The sequence below is a fragment of the Colletotrichum orchidophilum genome (genome assembly GCF_001831195.1).
Source record: "Colletotrichum orchidophilum strain IMI 309357 chromosome Unknown Scaffold_32.1, whole genome shotgun sequence".
Lineage (NCBI taxonomy): Eukaryota > Fungi > Ascomycota > Sordariomycetes > Glomerellales > Glomerellaceae > Colletotrichum > Colletotrichum orchidophilum.
In genome coordinates this window covers 139776-157623 of record NW_019172988.1, presented here as the reverse complement: position 1 = coordinate 157623, position 17848 = coordinate 139776, and the positions used below count along the sequence as shown (strand labels likewise).

At 54.0% G+C, this 17848-nt stretch overlaps 7 protein-coding genes across 7 annotated transcripts; 3 read left to right on the top strand and 4 right to left on the bottom strand.

Annotated features, from left to right (window-relative positions):
* Window positions 1-163: 163 nt before the first annotated feature.
* On the bottom strand, window positions 164-3244 carry CORC01_04795 (uncharacterized protein; the record flags this gene model as incomplete). The annotated part of the gene is made up of 1 exon (XM_022616442.1): window positions 164-3244. The coding sequence occupies one exon, from the start codon at window positions 3242-3244 to the stop codon at window positions 164-166; it is 3081 nt and encodes a 1026-aa protein (XP_022477039.1).
* Window positions 3245-5256: 2012 nt separating this feature from the next.
* On the top strand, window positions 5257-6468 carry CORC01_04794 (uncharacterized protein; the record flags this gene model as incomplete). Its single annotated transcript, XM_022616441.1, has 1 exon — window positions 5257-6468. The coding sequence occupies one exon, from the start codon at window positions 5257-5259 to the stop codon at window positions 6466-6468; it is 1212 nt and encodes a 403-aa protein (XP_022477038.1).
* A 215-nt stretch (window positions 6469-6683) lies between these two features.
* On the bottom strand, window positions 6684-11093 carry CORC01_04793 (FHA domain-containing protein; the record flags this gene model as incomplete). The annotated part of the gene is made up of 6 exons (XM_022616440.1): window positions 6684-8727; window positions 8779-8930; window positions 9121-9351; window positions 9777-10004; window positions 10075-10330; window positions 10381-11093. The coding sequence occupies 6 exons, from the start codon at window positions 11091-11093 to the stop codon at window positions 6684-6686; spliced, it is 3624 nt and encodes a 1207-aa protein (XP_022477037.1).
* A 407-nt stretch (window positions 11094-11500) lies between these two features.
* On the top strand, window positions 11501-12372 carry CORC01_04792 (translin family protein; the record flags this gene model as incomplete). The annotated part of the gene is made up of 3 exons (XM_022616439.1): window positions 11501-11682; window positions 11734-11751; window positions 11805-12372. 3 exons carry the CDS (start codon window positions 11501-11503, stop codon window positions 12370-12372), a joined length of 768 nt encoding a protein of 255 aa, XP_022477036.1.
* Window positions 12373-13254: 882 nt separating this feature from the next.
* CORC01_04791 (RTM1 protein) lies at window positions 13255-13926 on the bottom strand (the record flags this gene model as incomplete). The annotated part of the gene is made up of 3 exons (XM_022616438.1): window positions 13255-13390; window positions 13441-13675; window positions 13728-13926. Coding segments are annotated over 3 exons (570 nt in total), but the record flags the coding sequence as incomplete, so codon positions are not given.
* Window positions 13927-15352: 1426 nt separating this feature from the next.
* Window positions 15353-16708, top strand: CORC01_04790 (uncharacterized protein; the record flags this gene model as incomplete). Its single annotated transcript, XM_022616437.1, has 3 exons — window positions 15353-15362; window positions 15508-15587; window positions 15653-16708. 3 exons carry the CDS (start codon window positions 15353-15355, stop codon window positions 16706-16708), a joined length of 1146 nt encoding a protein of 381 aa, XP_022477034.1.
* Window positions 16709-17548: 840 nt separating this feature from the next.
* Window positions 17549-17848, bottom strand: CORC01_04789 (uncharacterized protein; the record flags this gene model as incomplete). The annotated part of the gene is made up of 1 exon (XM_022616436.1): window positions 17549-17848. A coding segment is annotated over one exon (300 nt), but the record flags the coding sequence as incomplete, so codon positions are not given.

The following is a 17848-nucleotide window of genomic DNA, read 5'->3' as shown; positions in this document are numbered from 1 at the left end:
CGCCGTGGTTCCGACTTATCCTAAACCAGAGCTGATCCCCGTGCCATGCAAAGAAGACGAAATATTTTGTAAGAAAAATGTGTGTGTGTTCCGTGAGTGGTGATGTTGTGCGATACCGCCGCCACGTCCAGGCCGCGACGGGAGATCCAGTCTGCTGAATAGATTATGTTATTGTGTTGTACCTCTTCGATGCTTCATCCGGAGGCAGCTCGATGCCACTATCGCGGTCTTGCGGTTTGCTCCAGTGTGGCGAAAGACTCCTTGGGGAATCTAATGGGCTGCTCGGTAATGAGGTTGTGAACTCGTCCTTCTGTCCCCGCTCCCAATCTTCGTTCTCCTCCAGGTATGCCGGGCGGAGCACCCGCGGGGGCAGCTCCACATCGCTAGGGCGGACGCTATACTCGAGGGCCTTCTTACCCTCCTTGATAAGCTCTTCTGTCCAATTCAAGCATCTCTTGATGCTCACGTTGATTTTTTGGCTATCAACAAGCAGTTCCCTATGCTTGGAGAGATCCAAGCGCAGGCGCTTCTCGTCCCGAGTCCGGCGGCGTAGGTCTCGTTCTGGATCTTGCTTAGGGCTCGAGATTGACATGGAATCCGTTTCAGAAAACTCTGATGACTCAAACATGGAATCGTCCATCTCTTCCTCCGCCTCCTCCTCGCTGAGATCCGATAAGTCCAGTCCTTCAATGCCTAGGCCCGCAGGGGTAGATTCGACGGAAGTCATGCGGCTCGACCCGCCCGAGGGAGGAATGGATATACGACCGGACCTTGACAGCCTCTTGTACCTCCTGAGCTCTGCGGTCTGCTTTCGTAATTGTTTCTCCAGCGACCTGTTGATTGCCTCGAGAGACGCGTTGGTAATTTCCAGATCCTGAACCTTGCGCTCTCGTCTTGCATTAAGGACCATGTCGTTCAGCGGGTCACCGTGGGATGATTTGGTCGGGCTGTGAAGGTCCTCGAGGTCATCGGACTCATCAGCGGAATCTTCCTCCTCTTCTTCAAGGTCATCTGCTGCCTGTAATATCGATGCAATCGTGATCGGTTGCTGGGCGAAGAAACTCGGTACTGTCGGAGACGGCAACTCGGAAGGCGTCGATGACTGTGAAGCCATGAACCTGGACATGATCATGGCATCTGTCGCTGGCGCTTCTGATCCAGCATAACTGGCCACCTGCGAAAGCGTATCGGTGCTCGTCCTACGCTTATGTGATGGCGGTGCAAGCGGCGGAGGACTTGTCATTTGGGCTCGGCCAACGGTCTGAGGCGGCATGCTATTGCTCTTGACTAACGGCGCGGACGTCGGGGGTTGGGCTGGCTTGTTCGGCGACAGAGGGCGCTGGGCCAGAGGGAAGCCATTCGCGGAGCCTGCTGATATCCTATGCAGCTTGCTCGACCCCGAAGTGACTGATCCCGTCATCGACGCCGCAGACGAGGGCCGGAAGCCAGGCTGTAAGTTCGGAGCTCCATTGGCGTAGAAGAACTTGCTCGATGGCGGCTCCGGCGTCGGCGCGAGAGGCGGAGAGAGGGACGGTGCAAGCGACGGCGCCAGGACGGGGGTGAAACCAATGCCGGGTGATGTAGGCCTATTCTTCTCGACAGCACCGCCATTGGCGTACATGAAAGTCGAGCCTCGCTGCTGGAGAGCTTGAGGTCTGGGCTGAGCTTTGAGAGGCTGAACTTTCGGTTGGGAAGGTTGCGACGGTTTTGCCTCGCTAGCGTAAAAAAACTTGGAATCGTTTGCGTCGTTCCTGCTGCTGACGCTCGAAGGCGGGCTGAAGGTGACGACCTGCCGCCTCGGAGGCTCAAGTGTCGGCTGGCGCTCCCATTCGTTCCTGTCCGGATCCGGAGTGCCATTCGGAGTTGTGTTGGCACTGTTGACACGGCTCTGACGACTCCCGGTGCGAGGGGTGACGTTGCTCGCCGCCAGGAAAGGCGCAGGGCTCGTCAGGTCGTCCCTCACAACAGCGCCATTTGTGTGCGGTAGCGTGGGGTGATTGATGTTATTACTTGTGTTGTCGTTGCGGCGACGGCCCATGGGGGTCACGACGGGGGGAGAAGGTTTCGCAGCGACTTTCGGGGTCAGAGGAGTTCGGCTGATTGCCTTTGCGCTGAGGGAAGGCATCGCGGGTTGGCGGGCGGTGGTGCTGCCCCCTTTCTCGTAGGGGGGCATGGTGGGTGTGGAGGGAGCGGAAGCGTACGCTGAGGATGTGCCGGTGGGTGACGGGGTAGGGGAAGGCTTCGCTCGCGCGGCGTTTGCAGGACGAGAGGGGTTCAGGACATTTTGGTCTCGTGTGTGGAGTGGTGTGCGCAAGCTGGAGGACAGGGTAGGCGGTCGTCGTCTCGAGGTAGAGGATGGCGTTGACGTTGGCGTTGAGTGTGGTGGTAATGGTGTTGTTGTCGGTGTTGACGAGGTGGTGGTGGTGGTGGTGGTGGGAGGTGAGGGTGACGATGTTGTGTTTGGGCCGGCGGTAGTGGTGCTTGTTTTGGTGGTGGTGGTAGTGCTGGTACTGGTGGCAGCAGCTGTGATGCGTCGGGGCCCGTTTGTCGTTGGTGGGCCAGTGGCAGCAGCGGTAAGTGGCCGTGGTTGGCGTGTGGTGGTGGTGGTGGTGGTGGTGGTGGTAGGAGCTGCCGCAGCCGTAGCAGCAGTAGGGGTGGGAGAGGGATCGACAGCGGCGGGATTGGTGTTAGTAGTCGAGGTGGGATTATTTGTGGTTCGGAGCTGGGCCGCTACGGGTTTGCGGTCGACAGCGACGGCGGCGGGCGACGATGTTGCGGAGGTTGGACCAGCAGAGGCACCAGAAGAACCCGAGGGGACAGCCGATGGGCGAGATGATGCCGTCGTCGTCCCAGGTGGTCTGGACGGGTTGGATGATGTGCGATGAGCAGATGCGGCGGGGTTGATGCGGGTGGCGGGTGTGATGGATGGCCTGATGTTCCTCCTGGGTCGGGACGAGTCGGGCGGCGGCTGCTTTCCTTGCTTGACGACGAGGTGTTTTTGGTGTTGTTGGTGGCTTGGGTGCGGCTTGCCTTGCTGGGGACGGGCGGGAGTGTGCGCCTGAATGCTTTTCGGTGGCGGCGATGTCAATGGATCGCCGGCGTGCCTGGGTGAAGGTGAGGGAGACGGGGCCGGGGGAGCAGTCGAGAGATTGTCGCAACCGGACGGCGTGTTGTTGCTTCTTCTGCTGGTATTGCTGGTGTCGCTACCGCCGCCGCCCACGCCCACGGAGGAGAGCGCTCGCATTTTCTGAGGGGGCACCTACCTGCGGGTACGTACCTGCAGGTGAGGGTGCGGAGGCTAGGGGTGAGGAAGTACCTCCACTTTGGAGCACAGCGAAAAGGAGGTGGTGGTTCGGGAAGAGATACTTGGTCGTCGTGCTGAAGACATTGGACGAAGAATCCGGGAGTCCCTAGTAGTTCTTGGCCTCGTCCCTGGCAGCCTGTGTCTCTGTCTCCCAGTGTCCACCACTGGGCCGGGCTGTCCCTTGTGAATTCTGGAAATAAACCTGCAGGGCCTCCGCAAGGCCAATTTTGTCTGCGGTGTGTGCAGTGGGGTGGTTTGAGAGGGTCCTTTGAAGTTGGGCGAGGGTTGTTGAACAGCCTGTAACTTCCGGTGCGAGGCACGCCGCACGATGCGGTGTGTCAAATGTCGCTACCGTTTCTGCTGTCTATCCTGTCTTTCGTATGCTCTATTCGGATGTGGCCCGCAGGAAGGAGGTCGGCCAGAGTCGCTCGGTGAGGATAGGAGGTCTGTCGGTGGCCTCGATGGCCAGAGACTGAGGTTGTCGTGTGTCTGTCTCTTCCGCCCTCTCCTTCTTTGGTGCGTGCGCCCGTGTCTTTGCGCTGCGTCGCCGGGCGTATCTCTTCAAACGAATAGACTCGATCTCAAACGTCGCCGCGATTGAAACATGCAATCGTGATCAACAGGAGCAATGCCGGCTGTGAGACATGCGCCGCCAGGTGCTCAGTCTAGAAGAAGAGTAAACGCGTTCGGGTTAGAAAGAGACGCGGGAATGGACGTGAGAGGGGAAGGAGGCGCGAGTTGAAGAATGAATGTCATTCAAAGGTAAGGCAAGCAGCAAAGACAAGGAACCAGAGGATGCCTGTCCGATAATTACGAGAGATGCAGAAATGCAAAATGACATCGTTTTTCTTCACCGTCGACAGAACCCCAGTTCGGACTCGTCTCGATTTGGTATCTGTACGGATAGAACAATGAGAAACGCGGGAACCACAGGAACCATGAGTCCACGACAGGTTCGGTCCACGCTTCTATTATTGTGCGCGTCTCGTCCTCTCAACTGTCGGGTGGTAAAGTGTTGTTGCTGCATCCATTGACCATGCATTCGTGCTCTCCGTGTCGCCGTCCTTCTCCATTGTTCATCTCGATTGGCATTTGTTTATTCATGCGCTCGGGTTCAACACAACGGCATCCTGCACAAAAGGCAGCCATCAAAGTTCAAACCAACCTTGCCCTGCCTTGTCTGCCTCCTGCCTCGGCACCCAGTCCCTGTGATCGGTGAGGAGGGCGTGGAGGGGCGGCCAGTAGGCTCCTCTAGCCTGCAAATGGTGAGTGGTTAGCGGGTCCGGCGGTGACATGTCACCTTTCGATCATCTTTGCTTTTGTCCCTTTTTTATCTCCTGCCAGGGCACTCTGGCTTATTTTTGTTTTGGTCGGCGTCGGGGGTCCGGGTTCCATCTCGTTTATTTTCTTTTTCCACCCGTCAGCCCGTGTGCCGGGGGTCTGGCTGGTTGCCCGGCTCAGATGACCTTAGCGTGAGGTACGTACCTTTCCCTTCTCGGTTTCTCGACTCTTTGCACCGCTTACCTCATCACCTTGTGCTCTGGCGCGCTTCTTCTGCAGACTTCGCGACTGCATATCTCTGTAGCGCGCCATGCCGCTGGGCTGGCTCGAACCCCGCCAGTGAACCCCGTGCACCCTTGTCGCTTAGCAGCCCGCGAGCTAAAGCTTGCACCACTCAGCGGCCTCGGAAAGTCCAAGTCGACGTTGCAACCACCCTGGTGACGCTGCAAGCTGACAAAGATTTCCTTCCCATCTGGCACAGAACCTCGGAAAGGGAAAAGACACAACGACCAGAGCTTCTATACTAAGCCGCAAGCTTTTTCACATCACACGTCAACAACGCTCATTACATTGCTTCTGCTGTTCCTCAACCTCTTCTCTCTCTCTCTCTCTCTGTCTCTCTCTCCCCGCCTCCCCCATCGCGGCCAGAGGCCCATCACCGGGGCGCAACCATGGGCTACATCGGCGTCTCCCTCATCCTCGCCTCCTTCGTCTGGGTCATCCTCGCCCCTCCGCCATGGATACACCCCTTCATGCCGCCCTTCCTCCTCGCCTGGCGAAACGACACAAAGCTTCTACCGCCCTCTGCGCGGTCAAAGTCCCCTCCTCCACCGCCGCCCAAAGACCAACATGAATCCAAGACGACTGCGAACGGGCACGCATCCGAGCCCTTGCCCAAGGAACAGCCACGCGAAACCCCTCCTCCGCCGACGCTCAACCTCCCCGAAGACCCCGTCGCCGCACCGGCCCCCGCGCCGCCCAAAACCGTTCAACAAGATACCGCCGCCGTCGCCGCCGTCGCAATGGCTCCTCCTCCCCCGGTCATCCGTCGCTCGTCCCCGAATCCTCTTCCTCCGGCACCGCCCATGGTAACCGAGCCAGAAGTCGAGCCAGAAACCGAGGAACAAACAACACCAAAAGCGAAACCTGCCTCCCCCGCCATACCCATACCCTCCTTCACCCTCGAAGAATCCTCAAAGGCACCCGCAGCGCCCTCCCTCGGCGCAACACTCTCTTCAGCATCTTCCTCCCCTAGGCCCGCGCTTGGCAAAGGAAGCATGCCCCCTCCGCCGCCGCCATCCACTTCGAACAACATGATGCCGCCGCCCGCCTCGACATCCCGCGGCCCAGTGCCCCCACGCCTAGCCGCCTTCCCCGCCATGAACTCCCCTCAACGCGCGCGCGGCCCCGTACCGAACCGCGGACCATCCGGAGGCTCCTCCTCCCTCGGTTCCTCCCTCGCGCCGCCACCAACACACTCCGCCAAGGCCCCCAAACCGACCCGGAAAGTCATCCTCACGCCGGGCCACTCCCCCCTCGACTGGGCGCGTATATCAGGCCCCAATGCCGACCTGCGCAACCTCCCCGCCTCGACGCCGTACCTCAAGGTAACACCCTCGATGCTCAAGAAGATGACGGGCCGCAAGGGCAAGGACGCCTGGATGGCGTTGGGGGGAAGGGTGTATAACATCACGCCGTACCTGCCATATCACCCGGCTGGCGAGCCCGAGTTGCTGCGCGGCGCGGGACGCGACGCGACGAAGCTGTTTGGGGAGATTCATCCCTGGGTCAACTACGAGACTATGCTCTCCGCGTGTCTCGTGGGCCTGTTGGTCGATGAGGACGAGGGCGCGAAGCCGAGTGCGATGGATGAGATGGACTGATTCACGTAGTTTGGACTTTGGGTTCACATAGAAGAGGTACTGAGAGAAGAGGTACTGAGAGGCATATACAGCAAGATACGGCAGCAATTGGCCCATCATTCGACGGGTCAAGCCTGCATGCAGGATACGGATAGAGAGATACCCCCCCCAATAGAAGCAGCGCTCATCGCGAATGCAAGTCATACATCATCGTTATCAGCCACCCGCTAGTCCCTTCAACGCCGCCGGCCAAACTTGAACTGGAGCTCATCTTCGCTGTCGTCACTATCGGCAACTTCGATGACTGTTCGCGTGGCCCGCGGCTTCTTCGCCGGTGGCTCCTTTGCTGGGGCTGGTGCTGCCCTCTTCCCACGAGTCTGTCTCGTCGACTGACTCTGCGACGTATTCTGCGACTGAGTTGCCGTCGTCGCGCGGGTACTCCTCGACCGCAACGCCGGTGTCGGTTCAGGTTCGGGTTCGGGCTCGGCCTGGGTGTCGGGCATGGCTTCGTCATCCTCGCTGTCGTCGCTCAAGACGATGCGCTGTGGCCGTGACGCAGGTCGAGACGCAGACGGCGGCGGCGGAGTAGCAGGCTCATCCTGGAGCATGCCGCTCTTCTGACTCTCGTTGCCCTTTTTCTTGCGCTGGCTGTCGTCCTCCAGCCAGTAATCGTCCCCAATACCAAATTCCTTGGTCTTGACTTGCGTCAAAGAGACGATTACTTTCTGTGGAGGCCGTCCCGTGAGCTCCCCCCGCGGCTTGAAGCGCTTGAAATTTTTCCTCCCGTTCCAGCGCGGATCCCACCTGTCGTTCTCGGCATCTTTATCCTGACCTCTGTTGGCTGATGATTGTCGTAGCGGCATCTCCTCGACGATGTGCAGCCGACGAATCTCCTCCAGATCAACGTCGTCGGGCAGATTGGCCAAATCTTCCTTTTCTGCCTTGGCACGAGCCTCCATCTCCTCTCTCTGCCGACGGGCAACATCGAGGACGTCAATCTCTTTCTTCACCTTCTTGACCTTACTTGCGACTGCTTTCGGAGGCTCGGGTGATTGGTTACGTGGAATGGGCTCTTCTCCGGCCGCAATCCTCCGCCGTTTGACTGCAGCAGCTGTTGGGATAATATCCTCAATGTCATCATCCTGTGCCGCAGGGCGTTTCCTTTGGGACCGCCTATTCGTATCGGGCAAGGATTCGGCTACCTCATTTGACGCATGCGCGTCTTGCGAAACAAATAATCCCTCTTCCTCAGCTTCAGCGTCAACAGATTTGCTTTCAGTCACCGGAGGAGTGAAGGCAACCTCCTCGTCATCATCATCATCAAATCCAGCAAAACGTCTTGTCGGTGCCCTCCGTACCCGACTTCTGACAGCAGCAGGCTTAGGCGCGGATGAAGACTCTTGAGGCGTATTCTGTGAGGTCGTCGACTGATCTACATCCATCGAAGTGGGCTCAACCCCTGCCAGGTCCTGTTGTGGTGCTGTGCTTGCCGGACCCTGAGTTGGCTCCATCTCCAAAGGCCGGCGCAATATGCTGGCATCTTTGATGAGAATGGCCTCAAGGAACTCATTCTGTTCGATGGGTCTGTGATCAAGCCGAAGGGACACTTGAGTGAAGAAGTCAGCATACCAGTCCATAGCGTCGCCCTTATTCGGTACGAAGCGGACGACTACAACACCTCGTCCTTCGCTGCCAACCTCAAATGAGCCAAGACCTTTCTCGCCAGCTTCCGTTTTGACATAGAGAACAAAGTCGTCGACCGTTGTTGACTTTGGATCGACCTTGGTGTATAGGGCCTTGCCCTTGCCATTGGTGATCGGTGCCAAAAGATTGTCAAACTGTCCCCTGTCGTAGAAAATGAAGGTGTACCCCTCGAAAATTTCCAAACGGACCTCGTCCGGCGCATACGCAGCTGGGGGCCGTTCAACTGGCTCGCCGCCGCGTGGAGGCAGATGCTTAAGCGGATCTGGCCAGTTTCCGTCAAAATCTGTTTCTAAAACAGAGGACGCAGTGATGTCGTCGTCTTCGGGGGGTGTCGCTGCTGCGACAATGGCATCGACGAAGGAGTCGGCCACGATGTACCTTCCGTTAATCAGGGCCTGAAGTCCTTTGGAAGTGTTGCGCTTCTTCGTGACTACGTGTGTCGTGTGCTGAGTGTTATAATCCGCCAACAGCTTGACATCAAGCTGCTCTAGGTCGACACGCAATCGTGAAAAGGGGTCGGACTGCATTTCTCGGCTCGAGAAGCTGAAAGTGAGGACCACAGGTTGCCAGGTCAGGCTAGGAGGCTATCAGCAGGGTTTCGGCATCTTGCAACGACAATATTCGTACCGAAACATGTCAGGACAGCCACCCATCTTAATCTCTGCCGAAGCAGCGGCCACCACATGCTTCTCGCCCTTGTATTTATGTCCGTCTACAGTCGTTCCGGTCTTGGTGCCCAAATCTTCGATTACTATTGTCGAACGGCGCGAGAGATGTTGCTAAAGAGGCAGTCAGCTATCACGCTGGCCAACCGTACCATGCACCCACGTACGCTGTCGCCGTCGGGCACATTGTCCACGTCGATGGTCAGATGTTTGCGCGAAATGGTCTTATGGGAGATGGCGAGTTGTCCGGCTGCAGACCGTCAGTGACATCGATTAAAGGCGGTCGCATAGTGGCCATGCGTACGTTCTGAATCCGTCCGGCCGAAGAGATATCGTTTGCCCGGCCGTAGCCAAAGTCGTCGCCCTGAACATCAATCGCGTCAGCTGCTTCTTTCACAAGTAGTGGGGTAAATTGAGATGCACCTCCAAAGACACTGCCGTCAGTCTCCAAGAGCCACATTGCGACTTGGTGGTCTTGAATCCGCGGAGAAGGGCGCAGCGGTTGCGCGCGCAGCTTGAGTGCTGGCTGTGTGGCCTAGAATGGTGGGCAATGCGACGGGATTGAATTGGTGCACTGGAGAGAATCGGCGTGGGTCGTGTGCCCACGCGCGTTCTGTGGCGGGAAAGTGACGCCGGGTCACGTGTCCACTTCCAGGCAGCATCGTCCCCAGTCGAGCCTCACTTTCGGAGTTCGCAACTTCATTTCCAAAGTCTTTGTGTGCGGCAGTTTCAAATGAAGAGTCTCGCAACATATTTAGATGAGCACTGGTCCATGAGTTGCGGGCCACGATAGTTTAAACAAGTTAACCCAGGCCTTCTAGGTAACACGTCCGGTTCAAACGAGATGCAATCCTTGGAGTCATTCAATTCTCTTCTCTACATGACATCTACATACTCTTGAGAATGTCACCGCTTGACTTTGACGTCGGCCTGAGCGGTTGCTGATGCGCCGTCACTGACCATGATACCAAGAATCCAACAGTTCACGAGGAAGAATCCTATGGACGACGCGAACAAGCCTGGAAAGAAGGTACTGATGCCCAAGAACTCCAGATTGAAGCCCTGTTGAAGCCAAGCAGCCTGAGACGTAATCCACAGCGCCAAGGCAGTAGCCCCGAGCTTCGGACTCTTCAAGAACGTTGAGCCGGGCAGGTATATGGGCAGGAAGACCATGTACCACAAGAAGTACTACTACAATGTCAACGATGACTTGGGGACCGATTGAGCAACGCTTTGTTCTTACCTGACTAGTACAGACCTTGTTAAAGGTCACAAAAGCAAACGTCTGCGCCATCATTGAGGTAGCAAGGTCCTTCTTGGCTAGACCGAACGGAATGAGCATCGTCGATAGCAGGATCTGGGGGAGAAATGCGACGGATTCGATTCGAATAGTAGCTGTGGATGGGAAAGCGGACGTCAGATACAACAAGACGTTGTAAGGACTGAAGTTGTGCCTGTGATCGATTCTGGTGACGTGGTGGAAGTAAGTCTGCACCAAGAATGGCGTGCCATAGCTATGAGACGATTAGCACGATCCGAGATGGCATGTAGCCGGGTTTCCTACATGGAAAACATGGCAATGTTGAGACCCATGAAGGTCGCAAGACTGATGACCGCCAGCTTGACTCTCTCGGCGTTGACGAACTTGACCATGGCTTCACCGATTGTTTGACCCTGAACGGAACCTGCCCCCTTTCGGCCGAGCATCTCCTCATCCATCCACCACACAATGGCCGGCGCATAGATGAAAGGATATATCTTGAAGTGAACCCCGAAGCCAAGAAGCAGCCCAGCCAGCGTGGTTCGTCTCCCCAGCACGGCCCAGAGCAGCGCCATGACCAATACGCCCAGGAGTCCCTCGGAGCTTCCACGGGTGCTGATCGTTGCGACCATTGGGTTCAGCAGCCAGATACTGGCGAACTTCAACGCTCTTCCCACCGCCACGCCGCGTCTCTCGAGGATGCGTACAATCAAGAACCCAGCCAACAAGTCGGCGACTGCAAAAATAACCTTGCCGAATGCGAACCATCCCTGCCACGCCGTAGGCACGAGGATCCACGCTAGAAGTGGCGTGTACCGGTAGGTTTCGCGGTCGTAGGGCGAGCGCCCTTGAGCAGTGAAGCGGGCGGCATCGGTGAAGACCAGATAGTCAATGTCAGTGTACTTGACGGCGGAGTTGGCATCCTGCCACTGGCCGTAGTACAGCATCGCCACGCGGAGGAGCGCGGCGGCGCTGAAAAGCGGCACGGGCCGGAAGAACGCGTCAAGACCGGCCATGCCGGAGTATGAATCGGAAAGATGAGACTCGCTGCAGTTTTTTTGGCTATCAAATCAAATGGTCCTATTCAAGCGAACTTATGCGGAATGCCATTGGATATGCCCTGGTTGACAAACTGTTCTGGACCGAATGTGAATGTGAGTTTCGGGGATTGAATCGTCAAATCCCCATATTGCCCTGATGGGAAATTTGAGTGACGTGGGCAAAACTGGCCAGCCCCTGGACACCGGAGACCTGATGGGTGTGCTGGGCCCACACCCCGGGTGCTTCATCTGCCGACCCCACTAAATTCAATTCTGACCGGGCACGACCTCACACCAACATCACTCGCTGACTTCATCAAGGGCCTCACTTATTGCCGACCTCGCATCTCACCAAAACCTTTCACCTGTTGTAGTAGTCCAGGATGTCTAAGCGCGACCGAGATGGCAACACGCGGACTCATGAGCCCAAGCACAAGCCGGCTGCGCCCGTATCCCAGTTCACACCCATGTTCATGAAGTTTCGTGATGAGCTGGATCAGCACCACGATCGGAGGGAGCGCATTGTGAAGGCATCGCGAGATGTCACTGCATTGAGCAAGAAGATGTGAGATTGGAATTTCTAATTTAAACTTGGACTTGGCTAACATGGGCGTAGCATCTTCACCTGCCAGAGGTGACTTCCACTGACTACAAAACTATCCTGTGTCATCTACTAATACCTGGCAGAGTCAACAAGCTGGGTGACCTTCCCAACTTCGCCAACAAAGAGATCGAAACGCGCATGGGGGAAATTAAGAATCACCTGACTGCGATCGAGAACGACATAGAAGGCGTCAACCGCTACCGCTATGCCCACTCCCTCCGCTGCCTGGAGGAGCTTGTCGAGGCCCTGTCCTTTTCCCACTACCTCCGGAACCAGACCCTTATCAGCCAGGAGGAGACGGCAGCGGCAGTCCCAGCCAATGTTTCAATTACCGAGAACGACTACATGTTTGGTCTCTTTGACCTCTTTGGCGAGATGATGCGTTTCGCCACGGTGACCACTGCTCAGACTGGCCAGCTCGCCGGCGTCGAGGGCCGCAACATTTTGATGGATATCCATGAGCTGAGCAGTTGCTTCGAGATCCTCCCAGAGATCCCGACAAGGGACTTTAGGGGCAAGATGGAGGTTATGCGACAGTCGGTGCGAAAGGTGGAGAAGCTGGGCTACGGTCTGGCCATCCGGGGAACAGAACGGCCCAAAGGCTGGGTGCCCGACATGAAGGAGGACTTTGATCCTTCTTCGTTGGAATAGGACTGTTTGAAAAGGAAATTTGATGTGAGACAACGGGTACAGTTCGTGCTGCAAGTGTCAAAAAGAGTTGGCTGGTAGCTGAAAGAATTATGCTTTCGTAGAGAGTATTGATAACATCATGTCCAGAGGTAAGACACAGCGGGCTATGGTCACTTTGGGCAATGTCTAATTTCTTCTTCACCCCGTACCGCCTTGGAGCTTACTTGAAGCACTTGAACAACCCTAACAAAGCAAAAGTCCAAGTATTAGCTCCTTTTCTAGGCAGCGATTTATACTGCCTCCCTTTTCCAAGTCCTCCTTCTCCCCGTCTCTGATCCCTCATCCTGGACTTGAATTTTCATCCGACCTCATATCACTCCAAGCTCTTGGGTTTACAGCGGCTCGGTCACTACTAGCAATTCGCCATACTAATTTTTTCCGGCCGAACCATGGGTCAAGAATTTCCGAGTCTACGAGTCCGATAGCAATCATGCTCAGAGTCCAAGCAACTTTTCAAAGTATGCTATTCTAAATCGCGACGATTAAGTTCGTAAACCCAACGCCACCAGAGCTCATGAACAAGTTCAAGGACTTCTGGGTGCAATCCTGGGTGGAAAGGATCGTCGGTTTTAGAGGAGCAAATCTCTTCCACTACCTATATGGCGTACCGAGTTGTCGATCTCGTAGTGGTACAAATCCTCTCCGGAAACAAATATGCGGTTCATGTTAAAGACTTCAAAGAAAAAGCATCATGAAATGTGACATTAGCAGTGAGTCAAAGATATAAAGTGTCCGTTCATAAGAGAGAGAGTAAACGGTAAACCCCTCGGCGAACTCAACAACTCTGGAGATTAAGGGAATCTCAATGAAGAGGCTAACGGATTAAAGCATGTATAGGCTCTTTTACCACGGAATCAGTCTGTCTAGAGAGTCGGGAGTGTGTGCTCGTCTCATCCTGCAATGGAGAATGACGACGATGGTGTAACACAGACCGAACATGAAGATCTGGATTATAAGTCCGATAATGATAACCCCTCCCCAAAAGTGGCGAAACAGGCTTCTGAACGACCATCAAGCCAAAAGCGCCACCGTGAACGAAGAACGAAAAGGTCGCCAAGGATCAATGTCTTCGTCAAACTCGACGGCTGGATTATTGAGAATTTCTCGGCGTGGATGCTCGTGATAAATCGATAGAGGGCCACATAGGTTGATATGGCAAAGAGGACAGGGGCGACAATGACGAACATGTTCGGGGGGGCAAACGTCAAGATTCGATCGGTTTTATCGTGAGCGCTGGCTCGTGCTCTGTGTCCGATGACCTCGACTTCCTGGGTATTAGTAGAGACTGGAGACTGGAGATTCCATGCGCAACCTCCAGAGACATCCTAATGCAAATACGATGCAGAAACGAGGACGAGTCTTCCAAATCTTCCAGCCAATATAGATAAAAGAACCCAGGAGTAGATTTACAAACAAGATCGCCGCAGGTTTGCTCGAGAAGTAAGGCCAAAGGTAAGCACCGTCTTTGGAAGGCTTGACGCCAGGCACTGCCAAGAAGTAGCCATCAGTAGCCAAGATTGCAGGCTAATTGGCGCCTAATGAATCTGATGAGAAGGAATATGAAAAGTCAAAAGAATATTTGGTGATACATCTGAAGGGGAATGCAGAAGACATGCGTGAGAGAAGATTGTCTAGAAGTTCGAGAGAGCGAAGAGATGGGCCGGTATATGTATTCTGGGGAAGAAACGAAGCCGTCTATGGTGTAAAGAAATGTGTAAATTTAAGAAATGAATTTCGAACTCTAAACCTTTTGGATGGATCTAAACCTTGCCAGCTCCGTGTTTGCACATTCCTTCATGGTCTATCTCAGGTTGTGGATGCTTGGATAGAGTTGGAGATGTACGGGTTCGGATGCTCGAATATGGGGCAGTCGGACCCGAGTCGGGTGGTTAAGAATACGCGGGACAACGCATGAGTCCGATCATTACACCCGAGGGTTCGTCGTAGCTCGCGTCGGCCATACACATACGCTCATTGCAGAAAAGTCTCTCCAATGATTTGAATGTATCTCATCATAGTTTTATTGATGTGCATTTGTTATCAAGGGAGCATGGAAAAAACGAAACCTTCACGATAGTCCATGCAAGAAGGACATCATGACTACTTCCCATCGGGTCATTTCTCTATATGGTGATTCTTATTTCAGTTGAAGACATTAAAACCTTCTAATCCACTGTCACTTACGATGCTACAGGGCAAAAACTGAACAAATGCGCAATATTGAGCTTTTGTAATCTTAACCGAAAGTTGACCATTCGGCGCTACACTTTTCGATCCAAGAAAACTACAACATTATTTGAACAAGAGAACGAAAGCATTCCTACCAATGAGCGGGAACTGGTCGCTGATAGAAAGTTCTACACGTGAAACAGAGAGCCGTTCTCACGGTCTCAAGCGGGTAGGCACCATATCTTCTCAATGGCCGCTCTATGATGGTCGCATTCGCAGCTCGCCAGTCTCGCATCGCCCAGGATTCACGCTGTTCCGAGAGAAATTTTGACTGATGGCACTCAAAATTCATCTGAACTTGTCCAATTGAATGACGCAACACACTAATCGAATTGATTGTCCGTTCAGGCTTGATTTATGACGTTTAGCGGACCTCGAGCAACCCTGCCGGTGATAAACACAGTCTGGCATTATTGTGACCTGCTTCAATAGCCAACGCTCTGTACTGATTGATGAGTCAGAAGAATTCACGTCTGGAAGCTGAGAGGGCACGCTAGATCAAATCCCGCTCTGCAATTCTAGAATAAAAGGTGTTTTACAAGGCGCGTCCGTGTCACTGTGTTGCATTCTACCTGGGCTGCAACCTTCTCTCACACCCAAATACTTAATTGATGTTTTCCCTATTCCGCGTTGTCTTTGATAACCTGCAGGATGTGATTGGCCGAGAGGTATTGGAGACTCGCTATTTTCAGATGAGTGTGCAAGCCAGCTTATGTGTGCATGTAAGTAGCACCGCATGCAAGAGATCGGGTTGACCCGCCGTTAGTCGCCACTCCGAAGAACGCATGAGGTAGCCAAGGAGACCCCGCATCACGAAGAAAGGCGACCAAAATAGAGGCGTCCATCGATTGACATTGCATGCTAAAGTAATCTCCTCAACAACAAGCAAAGAAGTACTAGTTTCGGCGAAGATGCTTGATATCACTGTTATCGGAACACATCACGAGGTGCGTTTACACTCGACTGCTTCATGAATGCCTGAGTAGCTCACCTCGATGCGATGCAAACACAGATCGGCCTGGCAGTAGGTCAACAAGCTGCCAAGCAAGTTGCCGGATCTATAGACTTCTACCGCATCTTTTTCAAAGCTTTCAGTAACTTGGAGTGGTCCGCTGTACGGGAGAAAACCCTAGAGTTTGTGCCACACCTCAAAGCCAAGTTTCCCTCCTACTTTGCAGAGATGGAGGGAATCGCGGAGGGTGCCGAGGTAGACGTTCTTGATGTCGTTGCTTTGAACATACGAAGTGAGATCGCCTTCGGTCTCTTTGAAGGGGGTTTCAAACGGCAGACGACAAGTGCTGCAGTCGATGTGGCAGTGGACGGGTGCACTGCGCTAGGCTGGAAGACTTCTACAGGATCAACTTTTCTCTCACAGAACTGGGACTGGAAGACCGAGCAGAAGCCAAATCTGATCATTGTTCGCGCCAAGCCAAAAGGTTCCGGCATGGATCTTCCTGCTTTCCAAATGATCACCGAGGCAGGTATCATTGGGAAGATTGGATTCAACGAGCACGGTGTCGGCTGCCTTCTCAACGGCATCCGTGCCAAGGGCGTCGACTCGGAACGCATGCCGACTCACTTCGCTCTACGGACTATTCTGGAGTCCAGGTCAAAGACAGAAGCCTTGAATAAGATCAAAAGCGTGGGGTTAGCTGGAAGCAGCCACATCCTCCTCGGCGATAATTCTGGCCCAACTGGTCTCGAGTGCACTAGCGTTGGATTCAAGGAGCTACCAGCCGATGAGCATGGCCGTGTTGTCCATGCCAACAACCTAATTCTGGAGCATGAAGGTGTTTTTGAGCCACTCTGGCTTGAAGATTCGCCGAAACGAACCGCCCGTATGCAGGAGCTCGCAACCCCGGATGTTGGCGAGAACGCCGGCTTCGGAACCCTGCTGGAGCTGTTCAAGGACGAACAAAACTTTCCAGCGTCCATCAATCGGAAGCAATTTGGGAAGAACGACTCCGGTACCTTGTTCAATGTTGTATTTAATCTCACCGAGAGAAAGGGGGTCATTTCCGTTGGTCGGACGACGGAGATTGAGGAGCAGATCGAGATTGGATTTTGATTTTGCATCATCGAAGTTTTTTTTGAATCGAATGGTACTTAGTTTCCTTGGCCAATTTTGAGATCCCATGAGGTCAATCGTTAATATGGCTGTGGAAAACCGGAACGATACCTCCCGATACTTTGGGAACTTTGCGGTAGGATCGTGGAAACGGCAACTGCAATGCTAGTAAAGCTGAGAAAGGCACATGACTGCACATAATTGCAAAGTAACAACGTTATCAAGCTTCTGACCCCATAACTATGATACAATGTTTCATTAATTAAGTAATGAAATGGTTCCACCATCTTCGATGATTTCAGGTGTACAGGCTGTGGGAAAAGGAAAACACCGGAATACCATCTTGTTCTCAGAAAATTCTTTCGATATGTGGCTGTCATAGAGTTGGCAAATTCGACGCACTCTGTGTGATTAGAGATGATTAGATCAAGGGTCAGATAAGAAACTGCCCAGAATCCTCGCGGGGATACCGGGTAAGACTGAAGGCTCTTGATGACGACCCTTACTAGGATCTAAGATGATAGTATTCATTGACACGTCAACAAAACAACAGCTAAAGAAAAATCAAGATCTTGACCAGGCGAAGCGGCTTAGACAATGTATTGCGTGATACTTAAGGTAGGTAACCATTCTAACAACGCAAAGCAAAGCGTAAAGATACATAGTGTACCAGGACTAGGAAGGAACGACAACTCTCTTCAATAACCCTCGTCGGCTAAAACCCCATCGCCAAATGCATGATGATTCAAAGCTCCCAGTTCCAGCGCACCAGTCGCGAACTCCTCCCTCTTTAGTTGACGCTGCGATACAAAGTGGATGGACAGCCTCATTCTACTCGATTCAACGCTTGCTGCAATTCACCTTAGCTCGCACATCAACGTTGCGCCCGTTCGCGTTCACTCGAAAATTTGAAGTCCTCTGGAACGAGTTGGGCGCGTCGCCTCGGAAAGTGCACGATACTGAGGCAGAGTTGCCTTGCTTAGGGCTTCCACCGGCACTTTGACATTGATCCTTTGCTCTTTTGACGAAGGCCGAGTTGATACGACTATCGAGGTTGGACTGCGGCTGGATAGTACAGGTGCCTGCGTAGACGCTGACAGCCCCGAAGAGGAAGAACCAGAACAGTAGGTTGAAGTTCAC